Raw genomic sequence first — 23081 nt, forward strand, 5'->3', positions numbered from 1 at the left:
AGAACAGCATAATCACAGAGCATCACAAGGCTGGCTTAAAACAGCCTTGCCGCCATAGTTGTGTGTGTGCAATACTGAGTACATCAATATAACTGTACAAGGCACCTCTGCGCTGGAGCGAATCAGCGTAAATAACCATTTTCAACCTGGCGTCCATATATCAAAAAAATCCAAAGATTCCAGGAAATGTTCAAAATGTTCCAAAAATAGCAAAAGTAGCATATTTTCAACTGGCAGTACGTGTCACAACATGACGCATTGTGAGCCTGTAGATCAGCAACAGCATTTTCAACCAATTTTTTAAGCAACCCCACTATACAACAAAGTGGTTATAATGAGGTGTCGGCTCCTTTATCCTCCAGATATCCTGTGATTGGTCTTTTTTGTCCATCAATAGCCTGTGAATGGTCTTTTTTGTCCATCAATCACCCTCCCCAGCCAGCACGCCCACATGGGTCCCGCATGGGTACAGGGTGGGCTTCCCTACATGGGCCCCATGTGGGAATGTCCGCGGTTTCCACAAGGGTCCCTCGTGGGTTAGCCCACGTGGGCTCTGTGTGGGTTCTACATGGGCCCTGGGTGGGCCCCACCTCGGCTAATTTATATGGGACCCAGGTGGGAACCACTTGGGCTAGCCCACGTGGGCTCAACGTGGGTTCTACCTGGGCCCTGGGTGGGCCCCACCTCGGCAAATTTATATGGGACCCAAGTGGGAACCGCCTGGGCTAGCCCACGTGGGTTCTATGTGGGAATGTCCGCGGTTTCCACAAGGGTCCCTAGTGGGTTAGCCCACGTGGGCTCTGCGTGGGTTCTACATGGGCCCTGGGTGGGCCCCACCTCGGCTAATTTATATGGGACCCAGGTGGGAACCACTTGGGCTAGCCCACGTGGGCTCAACGTGGGTTCTACATGGGCCCTGGGTGGGCCCCACCTCTGCAAATTTATATGGGACCCAAGTGGGAACCACTTGGGCTAGCCCATGTGGGATCAACGTGGGTCCTGCTGGGGCCCTGGGTGGGCCCCACATCGGCAAATGTGTATGGGACCCAAGTGGGAGCCGCTTGGGCTAGCCCACGTTGGCTCTGGGTGGGTTCTGCATGGGTCCTGGGTGGGCCCCACCTCGGCAAATGTATATGGGACCCAGGTGGGAGCCGCTTGGGCTAGCCTGTGTGGGCTCTAGGTGGGTTCTACATGGGCCCTGGGTGGGCCCCACCAAGGCAATTCTATGCGGGAACCATAGGGGATAAACGTGGGATCCAAGTGGGCTCAACTTTGATCCTAGGAAGATTTTAATGGTAGACTAAACAGTGTTTGACATGAACTGTGTTAATTATTGAAACACCTGAAATACATTTTGGATGAAAATAGACAATATACTATATATTTGACAACGTTTATTACAAAAATAAACAAGATAAATAATAAAATACGATCAAAATAAAGATAGCAGCAGCATGAAGGAAGAGGCAAACAGTTCAAATGTGCAAGTGTACATACAGTACATAAAAAAAACACACTTGAAATGCAAAAAGAGATATTCCCATAATGCTCCACAGACTGCTAACAGAACAAAATAAAGGATACAAAATTTCCAAAAACATAAATTGTGTAAGAGGTGCATCAAAATCTTGAATTTTGTAACAAAACTGTTTTAGGGCATAGGTTTTCTGGAATCCAGTGTTCATTCATGTTGCATTCATCAATCTGGATCCGCTGTGCTTGTGGGTGTTTTTTTGAGCCAACCACAGGGGAGAGAGAGAGAGAGTTTGTCTATTGGGGTGGCATCATCCAGTTCTTTTTCTGTTGTATGTCCTTAGACTCCGTTGCAGCAATCCAGTCGAGTGTGTCATTGTCATTGTCTAGGTCATGATCATTCTCGGCCACGATCACCATTCAGTGGCTGGTATATAGGGCAGCTGGTCATCACATGCTCCACAGTCTGTGATGGATCCTGTGCATTGCTGCACTGAAACGTCCCACACTGCACTGAAACGTCCCACACCTGTCCTCAGGTGATTGAGGGTTGTCCACTCCTTACGGGGGAGGTGCTGTTCAGGAACATCTGTGAAATCCTTGATGAATTGGCGAAGCCTGGATGGTTCCACTGGTCTGTCCATCTTGCCTTCACCCAGGAAGCCTTAACCTTAGATATCTCCGACATGGCAATTCCTGAGTTTATGGCAAAAGTCAAAGAAAGGAAAAGCCACAAGATGTGAATGTAAAGTAGTCATTCTATCTTTAAACACACTTACACTGGCGTCACCAGCAATGAGATTTTAGTAGGCGAAATACCAGCCGAAATGCCAGTGAAGTGCATTACGACGCATTGTGAGCTTGTAGATCGGCTATTTTCAAATAGACAAAATGTATAGGGCAGAAGAGATTAATGTAGGCCTATGTTTTATAGCCTAATAATATTCTAAATAAGTAACTAGTAACTAAAGTTCAATAGTGTAGTACACAGGAGACAGACCATTTGGCGAGCGCGTGGCACATTTGATTCTTTGTAAAGCCAGGTGACAATGGCCCAACGTAAACCCCCCTGTCACCCGATGAAAACAATAGCAAAGATTTGCATCTCTAAAAGCAAGTTGAGTAGGCCTGGGCTATCAGCTGCCGACTGTCTACGTGCCTGCTACTGTGGACAAACTTGTTTTGAATGTTGATATGTAGAACAGGTCCTCAATGTTTTTAGGCCAAGGACCCCTTAGTTGAGAGAGATGAAGCAGGGACCCCAAAACCGTTTTCAGATATTTAACCACTTGAACAGTCAATACTTAATAAAGTTGACATTTCACTCGGTACTTGGTCTGCTCTTTTTCCTCTCTACAAAACATCTTTGCCCAAATGTCTGATCTACAAGCTCACAACGCCTCGCAGTGCAAGGCGTTGTGAGCTTGTAGATCTGCTATTTTTGGCTCAAGTTCTCCGAATATGGACGCTAGGGTTCAAGTGGTTAATTAAAAAAATGAAAAAATAAGGTTTCTATCACACAAAGATTTCGGAGGACCCCCTTTAGTGACTCTGAGGACCCCCTAGGTGTCCCGGACCCCCTGTTGAAGACCCTTGATGTAGAATAAAAATGTAACTGCCAACCGTGATCTCTTCAACAAATCTGCCCCTTCCATTAGTTAGCTGCAGCTGTTTGCTGTCACATTCAACTTCTGTTTTTTCCACACAACATTAAAGTTAGCCAAGCTCAATATCCCTACAAAATCACAAACATTATGTAAGTTTATATTACCATTGTCACTTATGGGCTACTTCATTGTCTGTCTGTAGATTGAAGCCTCTGCTTTTCAGGTTTGGGTTGAGCACATCATTTGCCTTCATGAAGAGGGGACAAATGAGATTTCAAAAGTTAAAGCAATGTAAATTTCAATGTAGGCCTACACATAAAAAAGTTAGGTTCTGGCCCACCTTTAAGCATCTGACTGTACTAAATACTTAACTGCTCTGCACACAACCCTCCAACTCTTTGACAAAACATTGCCGATTTACAAGCTCATAACGTGCTGTGATGCTTTATTAGCTAGTAGAGCTGCTATTTTTGGGTTTGCCCAGACTAGGGACACTATTGGGTACATTAACCAACATATACAGTACATACGGTAAACCAACATACATTGTAATCTAGGGATATAAAACATAATATAACAATATTGGCCTGCCTAAATCCATGGTTTGAAATAATTAGTTATAATGTGATAACATAACATTACATCTAGAACATAAAACATGTCACTTGTTGTTTAAAGATAATGTCCTTGGTTAGGTTGACAAAATCAACAAACCTTGAGTTAAAACTAGCCTTTATCTAGGCTAGTCTGGAAAATATTAGAATATAGATTAGATAATGACGCTACTTACATACTTTTGGATTTTTTAAGGTCCATTCGTGGAAGCAAGACTTGTCATGAAGTTCCTCACTCTCAAATGACAAAGAAAAAGTGATTCCGTTTCAAAAAAGTCTGGGAAGCACAGTGATTGGTTAGACGGTCAATAGCACCTACATGTGAAATCACCCTGTATTCACATGGTAATGAGAGTCTTGGTTTGGTCTACTCTCTCTCTCTCTCTCTGTGTGTGTGTGTGTGTGTGTGTGTGTGTGTGTGTGTGTGTGTGTGTGTGTGTGTGTGTGTGCGTGCGTGCGTGCGTGTCTTGTTGAACAAAATGAATGTGGTGTTGTAGCCTAATAATGCAGCCAACTAACTGCAGTATTGGGTGAATTGTTTTGCTCTGCTAGGCTAGTGGTGTTGTACAAAGCAGCTAGTTAGACTAACTAGCAGCACATAAAGCAAAGTCCAAAGTCTGGCCAATTGTGGAACACAGACAGATTGTGTATGGCCTGAGGCTTCTCTCCTAAAATGTTTATAACCACTATTAATAACTACATTTTTGCATGAATAGCAGCTCTATAAAAACAGAACAGTTTTGCAGTGCAATGCATTGTGATCTTGTAGATTGGAATTTTTGAGTGTGGATTTGACCAGGAGTCTTCTTAACTTATTTTAATGAATATAATGTAATGTTGTCAAATGTTGTTTTAGGAGCATATGGGCAAAATAGAAGTAAAATATTTAAAGGAAATATGTTTTTCCCCACTGCCTAAGCCAACATTCACAGCACAAAAATAAAAACTGGAAATAAAAAAATAGACCCATGTAGGAACTGCAGGGATTGACGCTTGAAAAATCTATGTAGACCAATGTGGGAACCACGTGGGCCAGCCCACGTCGTGGTTCCCATGCCCAGTTATCCCACTTGTAGCCTGTTTGGAAACCATGTGGGCTAGCCCACTTCCAACCCAGGCCCAGTTAGCCCACATGTAGCCCATGCAGAAACCACGTGGGCCAGCCCACTTCCATCCCATGCCCAGTTAGCCCACATGTAGCCCATGCAGGAACCACGTGGGCCAGCCCACTTCCAACCCAGGCCCAGTTAGCCCACATGTAGCCCATGCGGAAACCACGTAGGCCAGCCCACTTTCATCCCATGCCCAGTTAGCCCACATGTAGCCCATGCGGAAACCACGCGGGCCAGCCCACTTCCATCCCATGCCCAGTTAGCCCACATATAGCCCATGCGGGAACCATGTGGGCAGCCCACTTCCATCCCATGCCCAGTTAGCCCACATGTAGCCCATGCGGGAACCACGTGGGCAAGCCCACTTCCAACCCAGGCCCAGTTAGCCCACATGTAGCCCATGCGGAAACCACGTAGGCCAGCCCACTTTCATCCCATGCCCAGTTAGCCCACATGTAGCCCATGCGGAAACCACGTGGGCAAGCCCACTTCCATTCCAGGCCCAGTTAGCCCACATGTAGCCCATGCGGAAACCATGTGGGCAGCCCACTTCCATCCCATGCCCAGTTAGCCCACATGTAGCCCATGCGGGAACCACGTGGGCAAGCCCACTTCCAACCCAGGCCCAGTTAGCCCACACGTAGCCCATGCGGGAACCACGTGGGCCAGCCCACTTCCAACCCAGGCCCAGTTAGCCCACATGTAGCCCATGAGGCAACCACGTATGCCAGCCCACTTCCATCCCATGCCCAGTTAGCCCACATGTAGCCCATGCGGGAACCACGTGGGCCAGCCCACTTCCATCCCATGCCCAGTTAGCCCACATGTAGCCCATGCGGGAACCACGTGGGCCAGCCCACTTCCATCCCAGGCCCAGTTAGCCCACATGTAGCCCATGCGGGAACCACGTGGGCAAGCCCACTTCCAACCCATGCCCAGTTAGCCCACATGTAGCCCATGCAGGAACCACGTGGGCCAGCCCACTTCCATCCCAGGCCCAGTTAGCCCACATGTAGCCCATGCGGGAACCACGTGGGCCAGCCCACTTCCATCCCATGCCCAGTTAGCCCACATGTAGCCCATGCGGGAACCACGTGGGCCAGCCCACTTCCATCCAATGCCCAGTTAGCCCACATGTAGCCCATGCGGGAACCACGTGGGGAAGCCCACTTCCAACCCATGCCCAGTTATCCCACATGTAGCCCACGTGGGACCCATGTAATTTGCCCACTTCAAGCCCATGCCCACGTGGTACCCAAGTAGCCCACCTCGTACCCATGCGGGACCCATGTGGGCGTGCTGGCTGGGTCCATTGGACTCATGGTTGGTCAGAGGCAATGTGCCATTTTGTGGTTACAGCCCTAGGTCAACTGGTTTTCAAAGTGGATTCCAGGGACTCTTTTGGTTCCTTTAGGGGGGTCTAAAGGGGGGTCTACAGTGTACAACCCTAACAGGTTCATTTGGTTCCATTTGTACACTGTCAGAGTTAAGGGGAGACCTTGACATTTGAATGTTTGAGAAACCCTGGCTTACAGAATACCGCTAGCCAAACTCTCTGGCTGTCGGGGGTTTGGCCCTCGGCCAACATCCGCCTTGTGGTCCGAGCCGGAGAAGACGGGGCCCCCGCCTCCTCTGGACAACACCATCAGGGTGTCCCCCGACATGTCCCCGAATTCAAACACAAAGGTGCCGTAGAAGAGCATGATGAGCATGCAGAAGATCCACTCGAAGATGGCCGAGGCGTGCTGCAGCGAAAAGCTGTCCTGGACAAAGAAAATCCCGCCTGGGGGGGACGGAGAGTTAAGGACAACAACAGAGATGATAACTGAACACACAGACCAGAGATAGATACAGTACATGCTGCACACACACACACACACACACACACACACACACACACACACACACACACACACACACACACACACACACACACACACACACACACACACACACACACACACACACACACACACACACACACACACACGAGATGGGGGTCCGCAGACAAATACATGTAATTTTGAGGGTCCTTGACATGAAAAAGTTTAAGAACCACTGATTTAGAAGAAGGATTTAGAAGACATTTATAGAATTGTGTCAAAAATATTCCAAGACTTGCACAAATGTTGTGCAAGTCTGCTATTTTTTAATAGTTAAAGCATAGCATAATGGTTAAAGTGGTTCAAATCCAAAGTGCAGATTTGCTTTCAGGCCTGAATGGCTTTTAAAGACACTCTGTTTGCCATCTGAAGGATACTGAGCACCAGGGCGATGAGGGCGAGCAGCGACATCCCCAGGCGAAGGTGTCCAACGAGGTACTCCTCCTGGGTCTTGGCCAGTCTGTAGGTCAGGGCTGACTGAAGGCACACAAACAGCATGCTGGTGGGGAAGGCCACTCCAGCTCCGACGTAGTGCAGGACTTTGGCGTAATCCACCTATAGGGCAACAGAATTGTCTTCAATTAAACAAGACAAAAAACATAACTGTGCCTCCTGGTGGCGCTATAATAGGCCCATGCTCTGGCATCCAGGGAGTGTGTGTGAACAGTTTCGCTGCAATCAAGCCAACAGTGTCAGAGATTAGCAGTCCACAGACGGACAAATGGACAGGCGGACGGACGGATAGACGGACAGGTGCAAAACAGTCTCAGTCATGTGTGTGTGTGTCGCACGCACGCACGCACGCACACGCACACACACACACACACACACACACACACACACACACACACACACACACACACACACACACACACACACACAATGATAGCCGCTGTTATTCAGCTGACAGGTCTAGTACAGTGAGTGAAGTGAATGACAGTGGTGAACTGAGTCATACACAGATGTTCCGTCTCACTAATGACAGAGAAGAAGCAAAAAGAACATGTCTTTGCTCTGCTGTGGTTCATGCATACAGTACATCACCATTCATTGCAAAGTAGAGGGAAAATATGGACTTTAGTGACCTCAGCCCATAGTTATGAAACCTTGTGGAATAGATGCTAAGGAGGGTTACAAATGGTGCTTTAAGGCAGGATATGGAAGAGGAGACCCACATGTCAAAACACGGGCGTATTATGTGCATATCCCCATTCCCCACTTAGAACTTCAAAGAATATATATGGAATGACAATTTAGCCATCCACTTGGGCATTGATCGATATTATTAATCTAATTCACTCAATTTAATCAGACAGGAAAAAACTTTTTGATCAACATATCATTGTGCAACAGGCATTTTGCATATTGCATAGTATAATTTAGAAGTTTATCAACAAATTTACCCAAATACAATTCATATTTATTTTGTATTGATGACTAAATCGATTAGTCTGATGTCACTTAAGTCCTGTTGTATACTTTCTTGTACAATGGTATCGCGGAAAATAGCTAAAATAGCAAATCTACAAGCTCACAACGCATCACATCACAATGTTTGAGCTTGTACAGATAATTAATTTAAAATCTTTATCGATTATTTAAAATCATTAAAAAAAAACTCTCATTCTACCAGCATCTCATTCATGAATTCCTCTGACTTTTTACTCAACTTCCGCACCTCTATTCTGAGACACGGACAACAGGCCTTGAGTTTATGTCCGTTTATTGCGTCAGCAGTCACTTGCTCGCGGTGACGAGGTGTATTTATATACATTAGGCTGTGCCGTGTTTACTTCCAGACAGACACAGAGAGGGTGTCGTTATGTAAGAGGGAGCCCCTTCCTGCCGCACAGGGAGGAGCCCCCGTCCACCAGTCAGGAAGAGGAGGACAGAGGCTGGAATTGTGGTTCAATTCAAGTGTGTGTGTGTGTGTGTGTGTGTGTGTGTGTGTGTGTGTGTGTGTGTGTGTGTGTGTGTGTGTGTGTGTGTGTGTGTGTGTGTGTGTGTGTGTGCGTACGTGTTGTGAGCTTGTAGAGCTGCTGTTTTCGGCTTTAGTTTTAGGATTAAAAATGCATTCATACAATTGCCTTACAGTTTACAGTTTAGGCATTTAGCAGACGCTCTTGATCCAGAAGGTAATAAATACATCAATACGATACATCAATAAAATAAGAAAGGTAATAATACATCAATACATCAACATCAGTACATCAAATGCATAGAAATGCTACGTAGCTTTCATGTATGGTCAATGGGGGGTAGGTGAGCTACAGTAAGTGCTATGAGCCTTCCTAAGACGTTGATGTCCTCACAAGTATAGTAATACAAAAAGTGTGTGTGTGTGTGTGTGTGTGTGTGTGTGTGTGTGTGTGTGTGCCTCACACGTGGTTGAAGGGGTAGATAAATGGAGAGGCCACCCCCTACAGTCTAGCTATGTGCTCGCGTGCTTGATGAGATCCAGGCGTGTGCAGACAGACTGGGAGGAATCTGAGCCGCCACACTGCCACACACACACACACACACACACACACACACACACACACACACACACACACACACACAGGAAAGGGGCGTCCCTGCAACAATGACCTTTGACATGCTCATGTGCCCACACGTGAGCTACACACAGGCACATAAAATATTGTCAAAGCACATCCACATTACTACCACATGCACACACAATGCATGGCCGCAACATGTCTGTACAGTACATCTACGAGAGATAGAGACAAAGACAGAGACAGAGACAGAGATAGATTGATTGATTGATTGATTGATTGATTTGTTTCAAACCAGCTTTCTCTCCATCTCTCACTTCCTGACCCATCTGCAGAATTTAACACAACCATCAGCTTCTTATGGACACCCTCTCTCTCAGACATTGGTAGAACTGGGACAGCACTCAAGTGGTTCTGCCTGACTGTTCGGACCCTTCACATCCTTCATGGCGCACATTACAACACTCACTAAAACCAACCCATTCAACTGATCCAGAATGCTGCGAAATGTTCACATCTCCCACTTTTTCATTCCCTTCAATGGCTTCAGGCACTGCTGTCTGTACTCAATTCAAAACACTGGTGATGGCCTACAAGTAATCAAGGGAATTGTACCCCTTACCTTTAGGACATGATACAAACCATTGCTGGATTTGTTTGGTAGTTTTTAGTGTATGATGTTTCTATTATATTCCAGGGGGAGTTCAGAACGAGATGGCCATCCAGGTAACACGTTCTCGACGTGACCTCCTCTAAACCAGTGGTTCTCAACCTGTGGGTCCCCAAATTATTTTGGGGTATCCCCAGATGATTAACTTAATGTGCAACATTGTTTTCTCACTCAACAGTAAAAAAAAACACACCATAAAGTTTAAGTGTATAGAGGGTATCTGCACATTTCTAAAGTGACAATTTAAGGACTTTAATACCTCTGAAATGACACATTAAACATTGGCCAAATTGTCAAATATTAGAGGCAGAAATTGTGAAAATATCAGATCTACATGCTCACAATGCCTCGCAATATAACCGTGTTATACAAAGTGCTCGTCCGGGTGGGGGTCCCCAGTGAAAATGTGATTATTTTGGGGGTCACAGCCTGAAAAGGTTTAGAAACACTGCTCTAAACGGTATTGAGAGCTAGAACACAGTGACACCCAGTCAGCAAGCTGAACCTCTTGTTTACAAGACCTTGCTACTGTGGAGAAGCTGTCGGACCAATTCCAAACAGAACATCAAGGAAGATTGGCTTGGAAGCCCTACAAAGAGCCATGAGAAAAAAGGGGAAAACTGGATCCAAGATAATCAGAAGTGACACCAGCAGGACCATATGTAGGACTGAAAGGCTGTTTTCATCATGTTTTATTTTATATGGGATTACTCAATTCTACTTTTGAGAGTATTTAGGTATATGAAAATCCATTGCAATGGGCAATTTATTGCAACATAGATATTCGCGTTATAACCTTTTGTTTTATTTAAAAGACATGCAACAGATTGCAGTGCCCAGTATTGTTTGAAGTGCAGGTACATGTTTTATCTGCACTGCAGCAGAGATGTACTCTCAAGAGGGGAAGCTTTTTTTCATGCCCTCTAACACAGTGCATTCTTCCACTCAGAGATTTATGATTTAATGATGACATCTCTGCATTGTACCAAATATCTAAACTATGCGTTTCTTGGTTAGAGAAAGGCAACATAGTGTCTACAAGCCCAGGTCTAGTACAGGTAGGAAAACTTGCTCCCCACTATTAAATTCAACAGCTACAGTCAAGGCATTTAGGAGGGGTTATTGCTGACAGACTTTTAGAGGTTTTCTTAAAACAGGGAACGCATGCTATACACAACAATAACAAAAGTCCACACCAGAGGGGCAACTGAGGGGAAACTAAGATGACTAAGAAACCCATGGTTCACAAAGGCACTAATGGAGTAGATTGTGCTGCTGTCTTTGATTATTACACAGCTTGGTCCACAGAAAGAAATCAGGTGCACTTTGTTGCTTTCATGATGATTCGCAAAAACGATTCTAATCTCTAATATTCATTTTAAAACATTTGGAGAGCATGAAACTTTTGATTCATAGTTTATGACTGCACTGAACTATCCCCTTTAAAGAACATAAAACTATATCAAGAACAATCAAGAGAGATTAAAAGATAAAGAGTTGGACGACAGAGAAGTCCAACTTAAAATTAAGAAGACAGACATTAAATAAACACAGTTTGGGCAGTATGGTACTGTATGGCAGACTTTGACAATTACGATGCAGAAAAACCTCAATCGGGTGCTGCAGTCAAGTTGTATTACCTTGCTTATTATTGTAAATCGCTCTGGATTAAGAGCATCTGCTAAATGCCTAAATTGGTAAATGTAAATTGATGTTATGCAATATTATATGTTATATTTTGTGTCAAATTGTTGATTTCTTTATTTACTTCTAACAGTGTACTCAGGGGGATATTGAACAGGAAGGTGATCATTACTGAGAAATGAGCCCCTTCAGGGTGATTATATAACCTCACCTTCAGGGTTTGAGGTTACATAATAGCCATTAAATAGCATGAAAGCCTCCCTGTCTTACCTGGAAGTTTCCCACCATGATGAGTCCTGCAGCACAGATCCAGCCTGTGGAGAGGCCTGCCGTGTTCAAAACACAGTTCTGGTGCTTCTCTATGACGTGGGCATAGCGCAGCAAGCCAATCAACATCACTGGATCCACAGATGAGAGAGAGAGAGAATGCAATATTCTGTCAATATTCGTCAACACATCTTCAACATCTGCAATGTGTTTTATTCTGGTAACTGTGACCACACTGGCTTTAAGTGAATTATGTCTAAAATATTCAGGCCAGGGGTTCCCAGTATTACTGTGACTGATGAATCACTAACTAGTTTTCCAAAAAGGACATACTCAACATCAATCATGCCATTTTATAGCAGTGAGATCAGCTGTCCTCGTCCCCATTTACTCCCTTGTTTGAAACCCCAGTTCTAGGAGGTTTTTATGACAGAAAAGCATGGCTGGGTCAAAAACATGTTGAAGGAAACTGAGAAGCCTGGCACGTGGCGTGCACATTCCTAATGACTGTTTACCAAGCAGGCGCATCAAACTTTGGAGAAGCTCCTCAAAACACTTCCAAGAACAGCATGCCACTCTCCCACCACAAGTCCTAAGTGATGCACAAGCTGTTCACATGTAGTGAGAATCCCTGTTCTGGTGTTCACATTGTCAATACAGCAAAAAAGGAACACCAGCAGTGTTTTTTTGATGATCAAGCATACATTGTGTTAAGGCTACCTAGTTTTGATGGGCAATTTGCCGGTTTCGGACTCACTGAGAGGTCTACTTTGTGGTCTGCGGGGTTCCGACCATTATCGTTCTTTTGGTCTCAGCTCGCGCCACACCTCAGAGTAAAACAAACTGTATCGCAAGTGCTGTATAAACTAAGCATTGTTTGTGAGGGTGGGAAATAAGAGAGGGAGACCTTTGAAGTCACGGGGGAATTTTCCAAGGATTCTATGTGTGCACACCCCCAAACGCTTCAAGAAAGTACAACTCACAAGATCACTGTTTGGAAACAAATGTGGAGGCTTCATGTCTACAGTTCACATTTCAGTTAACCACAGGTGAGCCAGATGACACCATTGCCTGTGTTTACCACTTTGCATTTTGCCTATCCTGATTCCTGCTTTAACCCATAAACAAGTAAGCAATTTACCCCGAGTGAGAGGACATTATGCTCTGATAATGTCCTGTGTGAGGGGGTGATCGGACGAGGCGAAGCCGAGTCCGATAACACCCTCACACAGGACATTATCAGAGCATAATGTCCGACCCCGAGTGGTAAATAGCTTTTCTACCACTTTTTTCCGTATACATGAAAGAAAACACATAGTTGTAACTTGCAAGGATATTAAGTTACAATCATTATTGCCTATAAAACTTCCGCGACGACAGCAAATAGTTCCACAAACAACATCTTCTACTCACCACCAGATGACGCCAACTCCATGCAGAGAAAGATGTCTAGCATACAGCTAAGCTAACGTCAGTTAGAAGGACCGTTCCGGCCGTAAATAGAGGCTGTTCGCTTCCAGAAAGGCATAGGTTCAGAGAAAAGGGGCTTTAAAGTTGGCGGATTGCATTGGATCCAAATAAATCGGCGACGTTGTACGCACGTTAGTAAACATAGGACCGCTACGACCGTCATATGTTGGTTGGGGGAAAGGTGTTCCGACTACCTCCTGAAGTCCCCGGATGTACACTGAGGCGCATTGATCTCGTCCTCACACAACTGCGGCGGTTGTTCTGCCATAACCTCCGGAATTTAGCCAATCAGAATCCAGTATTTGAACATGTGACTAGAAAAAGTGGTAGAATTATATATTTTGACCGGTGAAAATGCTCAGGGCCAAAACAATAACATTTCACATACTTTTCATTAAGTTGACAAATTACATCCCAACGATAAACAATGAGCACATGATAAGGCATGACAAATAGATATGTGTTTAAAAGGATGGAAAGAATAAATATTTCAAAGTTCAAAGACTATCTGTGTATTACACTATAAACACAACCCGGACCTGTTTAAACATGTTTAAACAGCCAAGTTGTGAGGTAAATAACGCACACAGAAAGCAACCACGAGAGACAGGTTAATGGACTTGTCAAATGTTCCCAAATTCCTGTGTTTTCTCTGAAAACCCATAACAAACAGGTGTTCCCCGGTTAGATGTACCGTACTTGGCCCTCACATGGAATGAATGACAAACAACAGATACATTGTGTACAGTAATACTCTGCTCTTCACAGACACATGCGCCGTGCTATGAGCTTGTAGATCTGGTATTTTTGGAAAATCTTTCAATATATATATTTTTAAATTGAACATTTTTAACTCAAATCATTGTTCTTGGGGTCCCTGGAACAAAACACTTTCAGATGGGGGTCCACGACCAAATACATACAACTTTGGGGGTCCTTGACATGAAAAGGTTTGAGCAAGTTTTTCAGAAACCCGTTAGCATTTAGAAGACATTTGTAGAATCTGCCTTAGGTCTAAATATGGGTTAAACACCAACAGATAATTATCTGCAGCCATAGGCAATTCTAGCTAGCCTAATTCTTGCTTATCTTATCTATACTATAATTTTGCGAATGTCTGAGTGAGTGTCTGAGTGAGTGTCTGAGTGAGTGTCTGAGTGTCTGTCACAGCGTTTCTCCTCGGTGGCTGGAGCAATTGATCTGAAATCGCATCACCATAAGCATATGAACACACCTGACATAACTGTGAAGCCCGTTTGTCACTTTCACAAATCGTATGCTGTATATTAGCATTTTTATGGTGTATCTATTATCTATTCTGCATCTAGCTTGAGGGAAAATGTTTAACCAGCTCTGTGTGTGTGTGTGTGTGTGTGTGCAGGCAGGCGGGTGTGTGTGCAGGCGGGTGGGCGGGCGGGCTGGGGGGGGGGGGGGGGGGGAGGGGAACAGTATCTCTGTAGCCATTAAACGAAACGGGATTCTTACATTGATGCTCCTACATCATGCAAGCACCAGTTAGAGTTACTTTCCATCCCTCATATACTGTGTGCACAGTGCACATCCCATAACCCACACACTGCACATCATTTTGGAGCTCATATCTTTGAACGGGTAAGGGCTAGTTGTATTGATTACCTTGGTTATTGTAAGTCGCTCTGGATTAATTAAGAGCGTCTGCTAAATGCCTAAATTGTAAATTGTAGCCTCTGCTAACAGGGGGTGCAAGACAGGCTGGGTTCCTCAGGATTCAGCTTCAGGCCCATTCCCACTGGGCCAGATAAACAGATAAAAAAAACATCTTTCTCCATTCGAGTGGATGGTAAGATACAGATAAAAAAATATCGGTCACAGATATATTTTTTTATCAGTATCTTACCATCCACTTGAATGGAAAAATATGTGTCACAGATATTTTTTTATCAGTATCTTACCATCCACTTGAATGGAAAAATATCTGTCACAGATATTTTTTTATCAGTATCTTACCATCCACTTGAATGGAAAAATATCTGTCACAGATATTTTTTTATCAGTATCTTACGATCCACTTGAATGGAGAAATAATTATTTTTATCTGTTTATCTGGCCCAGTGGGAATGGGCCTTTATCCTGTTGTTTTAATGTGTTTCTACAGTTTATTCTTTACCTAAATGTAACACAATATAAACAAAAAAAGGTGAAAACAGGTGATTATTTTTCTAGACACCATGAGCATATGTCTATATGATTTTATTGATTTATTTACTTATTTTGTAACAACTAAGTAGTAAAGTACATTTACTTGTACAGCACTTGTAGGTATTTGTACTTTACTTATGTAAAGTATGTCCAATTTCCAGTACTTTTACAATCTACTCCACTACATCTCGAAACCAAATATTGTATTTTTACTCAACTATTTAGGCCTATTTTACTAGTGGTTACTAGTGACTTTGCAGATATAAATTATAATATTTTCAGTGGTTGTTGGGTGGTTGCTGCTGGGGCTACGTGATCACCAGCTGCTCCATTCATGCCCTGACCCCAGTTCCTCTGAACCTCTACATGACAATGTCAGAAAGCACTGTTCAAACAAACATTATAGGGGGCATTAAGTGTACTGCACCATAATGCTGTTATGTAATTATCACTTTGATTAAACCTCCCCATTCTGTGTCTCTGACCAAGGTAAGGAACAGGTTTAAATGAAAAAAAGATTTCAACCCTGATCGTAACTTATATATTTTTATTTTTGGAATACATACAAATATGTTTTTTTGCGACCGTCAGGGAGCAGTTTACTATGAAAACCTCCACCGGCCGTCCGTCCGTCCGTCCGTCCGTCACACGTCACACCTTTGCCCTGCTCATATCTCCGCATCAGTATGACATCACACCACATGTGTACACAAACCTTTGTGTACGTTGCTGTGGCAACAGTCTGTTGTTGCTGGTCTGTTAGTGTACGTTAGCAACCACCTTAGCAACCATGGTTTTACCCTAGCAACCAACTGTTTACCCTAGCAACCAACTGTTTACCATAGCAACCATGTTTTTTTACCCTAGCAACCAACTGTTTACCATAGCAACCAGATACGCAGAGCAGGGATCTCCATATATGGGCATAAACAGGTGACATCACACTGATGTCAGATACTCAGAGCAGGGATTTCTCCATAATATATGGGCATAAAAGGGATTCTGTTAGGGATCTCCATATATGGGCATAAAAGGGATTCTGTTAGGGATCTCCATATATGGGCATACAAGGGATTCTGTTAGGGATCTCCATATATGGGCATAAAAGGGATTATGTTAGGGATCTCCATATATGGGCATAAAAGGGATTCTGTTAGGGATCTCCATATATGGGCATAAAAGGGATTCTGTTAGGGATCTCCATATATGGGCATAAAAGGGATTCTGTTAGGGATCTCCATATATGGGCATAAAAGGGATTCTGTTAGCTGTTAGTGATCTCCATATATGGGCATAAAAGGGATGCTGTTAGGGATCTCCATATATGGGCATAAAAGGGATTCTGTTAGGGATCTCCATATATGGGCATGAAAGGGATTCTGTTAGGGATCTCCATATATGGGCATAAAAGGGATTGTATCCCAGATGATGCCCTGTTAGGAGATCCACACAGAATCCATATATGGTCCTACCGACAGCTGCTATAAGCCAACCCTGGCGATAAGGTCTGAGTCGAAGAAATGCTTCTTTCCTGGCAAGAATTGCCCCTTTATACTGTAGGGCTCGTTTGTGTATTGTATGACATCACGCCACATCATCGGCTGAGGACTGTGTGATGTCATCATATCTCCATATATGGAGACATAAGTTGCTCATGCCCAAATATGGGCTGGTGAGGTCAGACTTAGTGTGATGCGTAGGTTATCTCCATATATGGAGATTCAACTTCAATGAGTAACCATGGCAAACTGTCAACTGCCCGTATGTCTTGATAATTGGTAAAACAAACTTTTGGCCTATTTGTGGAGATAAGCGACCAACGGTCGCTTATCTCCCGATTAGGGAGTCTTACTGGTATACTATGTACAAAATATGAGGGTAATAGAACCAAATGTCATACACATACTTTAACATTGTTGTTAAATCTCAATTGCCTAACCATAGGGCCATACCTAATGCATACATACATAATGCATACCATATGTATTTGTGCTGAATAGTAAATTCCTGCAATGCTGAAAGAGTTTTGTAAAGTGAATTTCAAATAAATAAAAACCTAACCAATAAACCCTGGATCAACACAACTACAGTAGTTTTGTCAGTATGGCACAAATGGACCTTTCCTGAGAGACAGCATGCTCTGCTGTAGTTGCCCTTGCGGCTGCTTTTAGTTCATGGGAGTTGAAAGGGGGTCTGGCAGTGGATTACGTGGAACACAGAGACCTGGCTAGAGCCTCTGCCACAGCTGGAAAAACAAGTCTCAAATGCACAGATTCAACCAGGAACAGTACATAGGGTAAGACTTGACGATGGCACTGTAGGACTAGGTGTACTGTAGTAGGTACTGTACAGAGCACAATGTCTAGCTGTAGCATTTCTGCACCCACAAGAGGAATTATGCTGCTTTCAAGACAACGTAGACCTCCTTTTTACATCTACAACATTTCCATAAATGTTCAAATCTGGAAAATCTAAAACCTTGATGCCTGCAGGCCAATCAATACAAATGATAAACATCCAAAACACATGCATAATTAAATATGCATTCATGTGTTGAAATGTAAACAAAGACTTGACACACTGTATACAGTGAGTTGAGGGACTTCCACAATAACATGAAGCAGAACTAGCCACCTGTGCTGCATCCATCCATCCATCCATCCATCTTCAACCGCTTATCCGGAATCGGGTCGCGGGGGTAACAGTTCCAGCTGAGACCTCCAGATTTCCTTTTCCCGAGCAACTTCCTCCACTCCCTCAGGGAGTATACCGAGGCGTTCCCAAGCCAGTTTGGAGATATAATCCCTCCATCTGGTCTTTGGTCTGCCACGGGGTCTCCTCCCAGTGGGACGTGCATCGAGGACCTTCCTAGGAAGGCGCTCGGGAGGCATCCGTACTAGATGCCCGAACCACCTAAGCTGACTCCTTTCCAAGTGTAGGAGCAGCGGTTCTACTCCAAGTCTCTCTCGGGTGACTGAACTTCTCACCCTATCTCTAAGAGAGATACCAGCCACCCGTCTGAGGAAACCCATTTCGGCCGCTTGCACCCACGACCTTATACTTTCGGTCATGACCCACACTTCATGACCATAGGTGAGAGTAGCAACGAAGATTGCTCGGTAGACAGAGAGCTTTGCCTTCTGGCTCAACTCTTTTTTCTTCACCACAGTGCGATTTAGCGACTGCAAAACCGCTCCGGCTGCTCCGATTCTCCGGCTGATCTCCTTCTCCGTCTTCCCCTTTCTCTCATTCGTGAACAAGACCCCGAGATACTTAAACTCCTTCACCTGGAGTAAAGCCTCATTCCCTGCCTGTGCTGCATACGTTGGGTTAATACGAATGTAGACATATTACTTACCTATAAAGGATCCAGTGCTGCATACGAGGCTGAAAAAGCAACTCTCAGGGGGCAGTGTTCCACACTTACTGCAATGGAAACAAGAGTGAAGGGAACAGAAAATACGAAAATCAGCTAATGTGGAAAATCTTAATGACCCAATGGACATAGGAGAATAAGCTATATTTTATCATGACGTCTTCCAGTGGTACTGTAGCTGAGGAGGTGAGTATATCTGTGCTTGTACTATCCTATTCCCTTCAGTGGAAAAGAGCCTAATAGGTGGACAGGAATCATTTAATTCCCCCAGAAGAAGAAAAATCAAACCTCGGTTCGAAGTGAAGCGGTGAATCTGAGTATAAAATTGTCTGGAGAGCCAAATTGTCATGTGAAGCTTGACTATATTAGGACTACTGAATATATTAGGACTACTACAGTAGTCCTAATATATTCAATGTGTTCTAGAGCTATGAACTCTGTATATACATTCGGTTCGAAGTGAAGTGGTGAACTTTTATTCTATGTGTTCTAGAGCTTCAGAATTAATTTTATCTGGAGGGCTGGATTGTCATGTGAAGCTTGACCAATCCTCAAAGTATGGTCTCATTGGACATTTTTAATCATCCAATCATCAGACCGGGACGGACACTAGACACATATTCTGGACGTACGGGACAGATAAAACCTGTTCATTCTGGACTGAAATGACCATATATGGACATGAGGGGACACACATTTACGGACAGATAAAACCTGTTCATTCTGGACTGAAATGACCATATATGGACATGAGGGGACACACATTTACGGACAGATAAAACCTGTTCATTCTGGACTGAAATGACCATATATGGACATGAACGGGACACACAAAGCCACTCCTTGGAAGCGGCTTTCACCGCTTCAAAAAGATGTGCGCCCCAGCTTCCGCTACTATTGTGGGAGGCGGGTTTCCATTCCGAAACACCCCCATTCTGAAACCAGGTTAGCATTCACCAGCGACGGCAGGTTAGCATTTCACCAGCGTCGACAGGTTAGCATTTCACCAGGTTAGCATTCACCAGCGTTAGTTTTACTGACGTTAGGGTTAAGGTTAGGTTTAGGTGGTCGGAATAGCAATGTTTTGGAGTGCCGAAATGCAACCCTATTGTGACTAATACTTTGTCATGCAGTCTTGTTGCTCACAGAAAAACCAGAAAATCTCTCCACTGAATACAATGTATGAGAGCAGAAATGCCTTAAAAAATGTTTCATGGAAATGTGGCACTAAATAAAGTCCTGGAAATGTTTCCCTGGGGAGGAGTTTGGCAGGGACGCCACCTTAAACAGATCAGTGCTGGGAAGCTTCTCTTGAGAAAGGCCAAGGAAAACTTGACCACTCAGCTGGATCCCAAATTCAAACTATTGAGGAAACCAAAACATGGGCAATTTGAACCCATTTGGTGTACGATACAATGATTCCCCCATGCATTAACACATACAGTACACAAACGATCACATTGATGTTTGGGGCTTCCCAATAGTCAGACGGCCCAAGAGTGAGGTTAGGATTAGGCCAGTTGTAATCTCTCGAGACAGCCTCAGCCTAGAGACAGGCCGAGTGGGCGTCGCCCTTGCTTTGATGATGTGGTTCCCAGATTGGGCCAGTTGTACCAATGGGACGTCTGAATTATGGGATGACAGAATAATTACATGGCAAAGATGTGCTCAATCAAGTATGGCATTTCAGATAGGCTGCTTGCTGTTCACTGTTTTGTAAATGTTTTTCACACTGAAGAAGGCATTTATTGTTTACATAACAGCCCCTCAGCGTGGTGACATGTCAAGACATTTCAAGGATCCTCGAAAAACCAAACAAAGGTCCCTCTTCCTGTTGGGGTGAATAAGTCACATCCTCTCTCAGCTGAGTGGTCTAGTAGTCAGGACTAGTCAAGTGTGGGCATGTCTCACATTAACTATATTCACACTGTGGACATTTTGTGCTTACTTCATACTCAGGTTTGGGGAAGATAGTGTTAGGACTGGAGCTGGAATACCATGAAGACCATGAAGGCCATGGCTGCCGTTTTTGCCCCTCAAATGATATGCCCTGTGGTCACAGCCCCAGTGCCTCAGCTGATTTCACTGTTTTCTCTTCTGCGTCTTGTCAATATGGTTTTTAGACACTAGTGTATTTGTTGAGATTCTGAATTCTTATTGGGCAATGGCAAGTGAAACACTGCGCACATAACCAAAGGTGGGTTCGATTTTGAGCCTGGTATGACTTGCATGGTTTCCTCGACCGTTGGTGTGGGAATTGGTGAATGCAATGTACATTGTAAAGCACTTTATAAATGTGATATATCAATGCACCGTTTACCCTTTAATCAAACTCATCCTGATGTGCCAATGCCACAAATCTGTGACTGGGTGAATATGTGAAAAATGTATGTACAAATCATGTGAAGCATGGGATCTCGGACATCATTGTGACCACCATGTGACTTAAGCTATCTCTGACGTCAGAAGTCTATGACATACCGTATCTATGATTTATGACAAATGTGGGCACGTTTTCAGCCCGATCAAAGCCCCATCGACTTTGATCATAAAATTAAAGTGACATATTTCAAAACATGTAAAACATAATCCTGGCAGTGTGCACTGTGCACAGGAAATCGGTGTGCGAGATTAGCTCCGGACACAAACAGAAAGACACAGAAACACAGACAGTCAGAGCCTATTCTAAATTGATAGACTCCTGCACAGCCAAAAATAAAATCATTCCTTACCCCCGAATTCAACTCACTCTTTTTGTGGACTTAAAATCATTGTTTTATTTGATTCTCTTGCTGCCCTGGTATTTAGGTTATGTGCTCTAAAAAGAACTGACAACACCAAGTGGCCTTAAGGAAATTCCAGGCTTGGTCAGGTCTGTTGTCAATTTCAAGAGAAATAGGAAATAGACCACAAAATACTTTCCAGCAGGCAAAAATGTGTCTGTGTGTATGCTCCCAAAATGCTTTATGTGTAATCACTGTATCCAACTTTGAAAACAGACATTTTGGTCCAAATGAAAATCCATAATTTCACAGGACTTTGGTAATCAAGGTAGCATGCACAGAAGTGAACAGCCTCCCAACATGCACACCTAGATTCATTTAGTGGTATGCAAAAACAGGCATCTGAGAGCTTATACCTAACCAAATGAATAGTGTAACAGATTCAAATGAATGACCGTAACCACAGGCTGTTAGTCTGGTTGGGTTATGCATGGCCACATCATGCATGTGTGTACAAATAATTCTGTTTCCTTTTAACATTATTCTGAGAATGAGATCTGGAGAGAAACTCTGACAACATTTCTAGCATTCTTTTATCTCAGTTGTTATAGGCGCCGGCGGCCACTCAGAGAAACTATTGTTCCTATTGCTTCCTATTGCTAAATAGTAACAACAAAAAATAATAATAAATAAATACAAATACAAATAAAAACATCAATGTTAATTTACCTTTGAGAGTATAAAAGCCCATGCAGATCCTATTTTTACACTCAGTTAAAACACTGAGGAATCACTGTGTAGCACTGCAGTGGCATACTATGAAGTCTTAACTTTGACACAAACCTGATGAGTGGTACATTGTCCAGTGTACAGCACAATACAGGGCCCCTCTGTAATGGAAGCAGCTCCTCACATGACTCGTTATAATGCCTATAAGGGGACACACACACGCATGCACAAGCATTATGCACATGTGCGCACATGCACACAGTTAAGAAGGTTTTGAGGTTTACAGGGACAAACTGGTTACTTGGAGCTCTACACAGACCATCTGGCACATTTTGTGAACTCCATGTACTAGAAAGTGCTACAAAACTCTCATGTTTATCCTCATTTGAGGCTAGATTTGTACTCCTCCCTACGCACTAAATGCCTCCTCTGTATCGCAGCATGCGTCTCTACAATAGAGTGCAGCCAAAGCAAACACACTTAGTAAAACTCTGTTAATGTGTCAGCATTAGAATCCTGCACCTAACACATCATGGCTCTTATTTGACAAAAGGACAGTAGAAAATTAACCTGAAATGTTATTTCAGGTTGAAAGTTCCAATGATGACAACAACTCAGACACTTTTGTATGTCTAATGATGTAATTCAACTTTAAACCTTTACTGTTTTTTGAAGCTATGTTAGTACTGTATGGAGGCACACCTATGCTTTTTTAGATTTTCTTTTAAGAATATGAGAAAGAAACATTCTTGTTCTACAGATGGATGAATACATAACTGAATAATAATTGTTTTGAGATGTGAGGGAGGTCAACATCAGAAAACAGACGTCAACCTT

At 43.7% G+C, this 23081-nt stretch overlaps 1 protein-coding gene across 3 annotated transcripts in view; it reads right to left on the reverse strand.

Annotated features, from left to right (window-relative positions):
- Positions 1-697: 697 nt before the first annotated feature.
- The window catches only part of LOC308303494 (transmembrane protein 150A-like), a 29689-nt gene continuing 7305 nt past the window's right edge, over positions 698-23081 (reverse strand). Inside the window, exons 5-12 of one of the 3 annotated variants that reach the window (XR_013963000.1) lie at positions 22359-22445; positions 18775-18842; positions 11772-11899; positions 7067-7244; positions 6340-6589; positions 3875-3971; positions 3245-3327; positions 698-2169 (exon numbers count right to left, since the gene is read on the reverse strand). Coding sequence is in view for 1 of the 3 variants with exons in the window: in XM_080747876.1 (XP_080604002.1) it covers positions 3962-3971; positions 6340-6589; positions 7067-7244; positions 11772-11899; positions 18775-18842; positions 22359-22445 (721 nt within the window). In the remaining 2 variants the exon portion in view is untranslated. Of the gene's footprint in view, positions 2170-3125; positions 3972-6339; positions 6590-7066; positions 7245-11771; positions 11900-18774; positions 18843-22358; positions 22446-23081 lie in introns of those variants that run through there. The other 2 variants (XR_013963001.1, XM_080747876.1) reach the window with 2 other exon arrangements.

Source organism: Nannobrachium achirus (genome assembly GCF_963921795.1).
Source record: "Nannobrachium achirus genome assembly, chromosome: 18".
NCBI lineage: Eukaryota > Metazoa > Chordata > Actinopteri > Myctophiformes > Myctophidae > Nannobrachium > Nannobrachium achirus.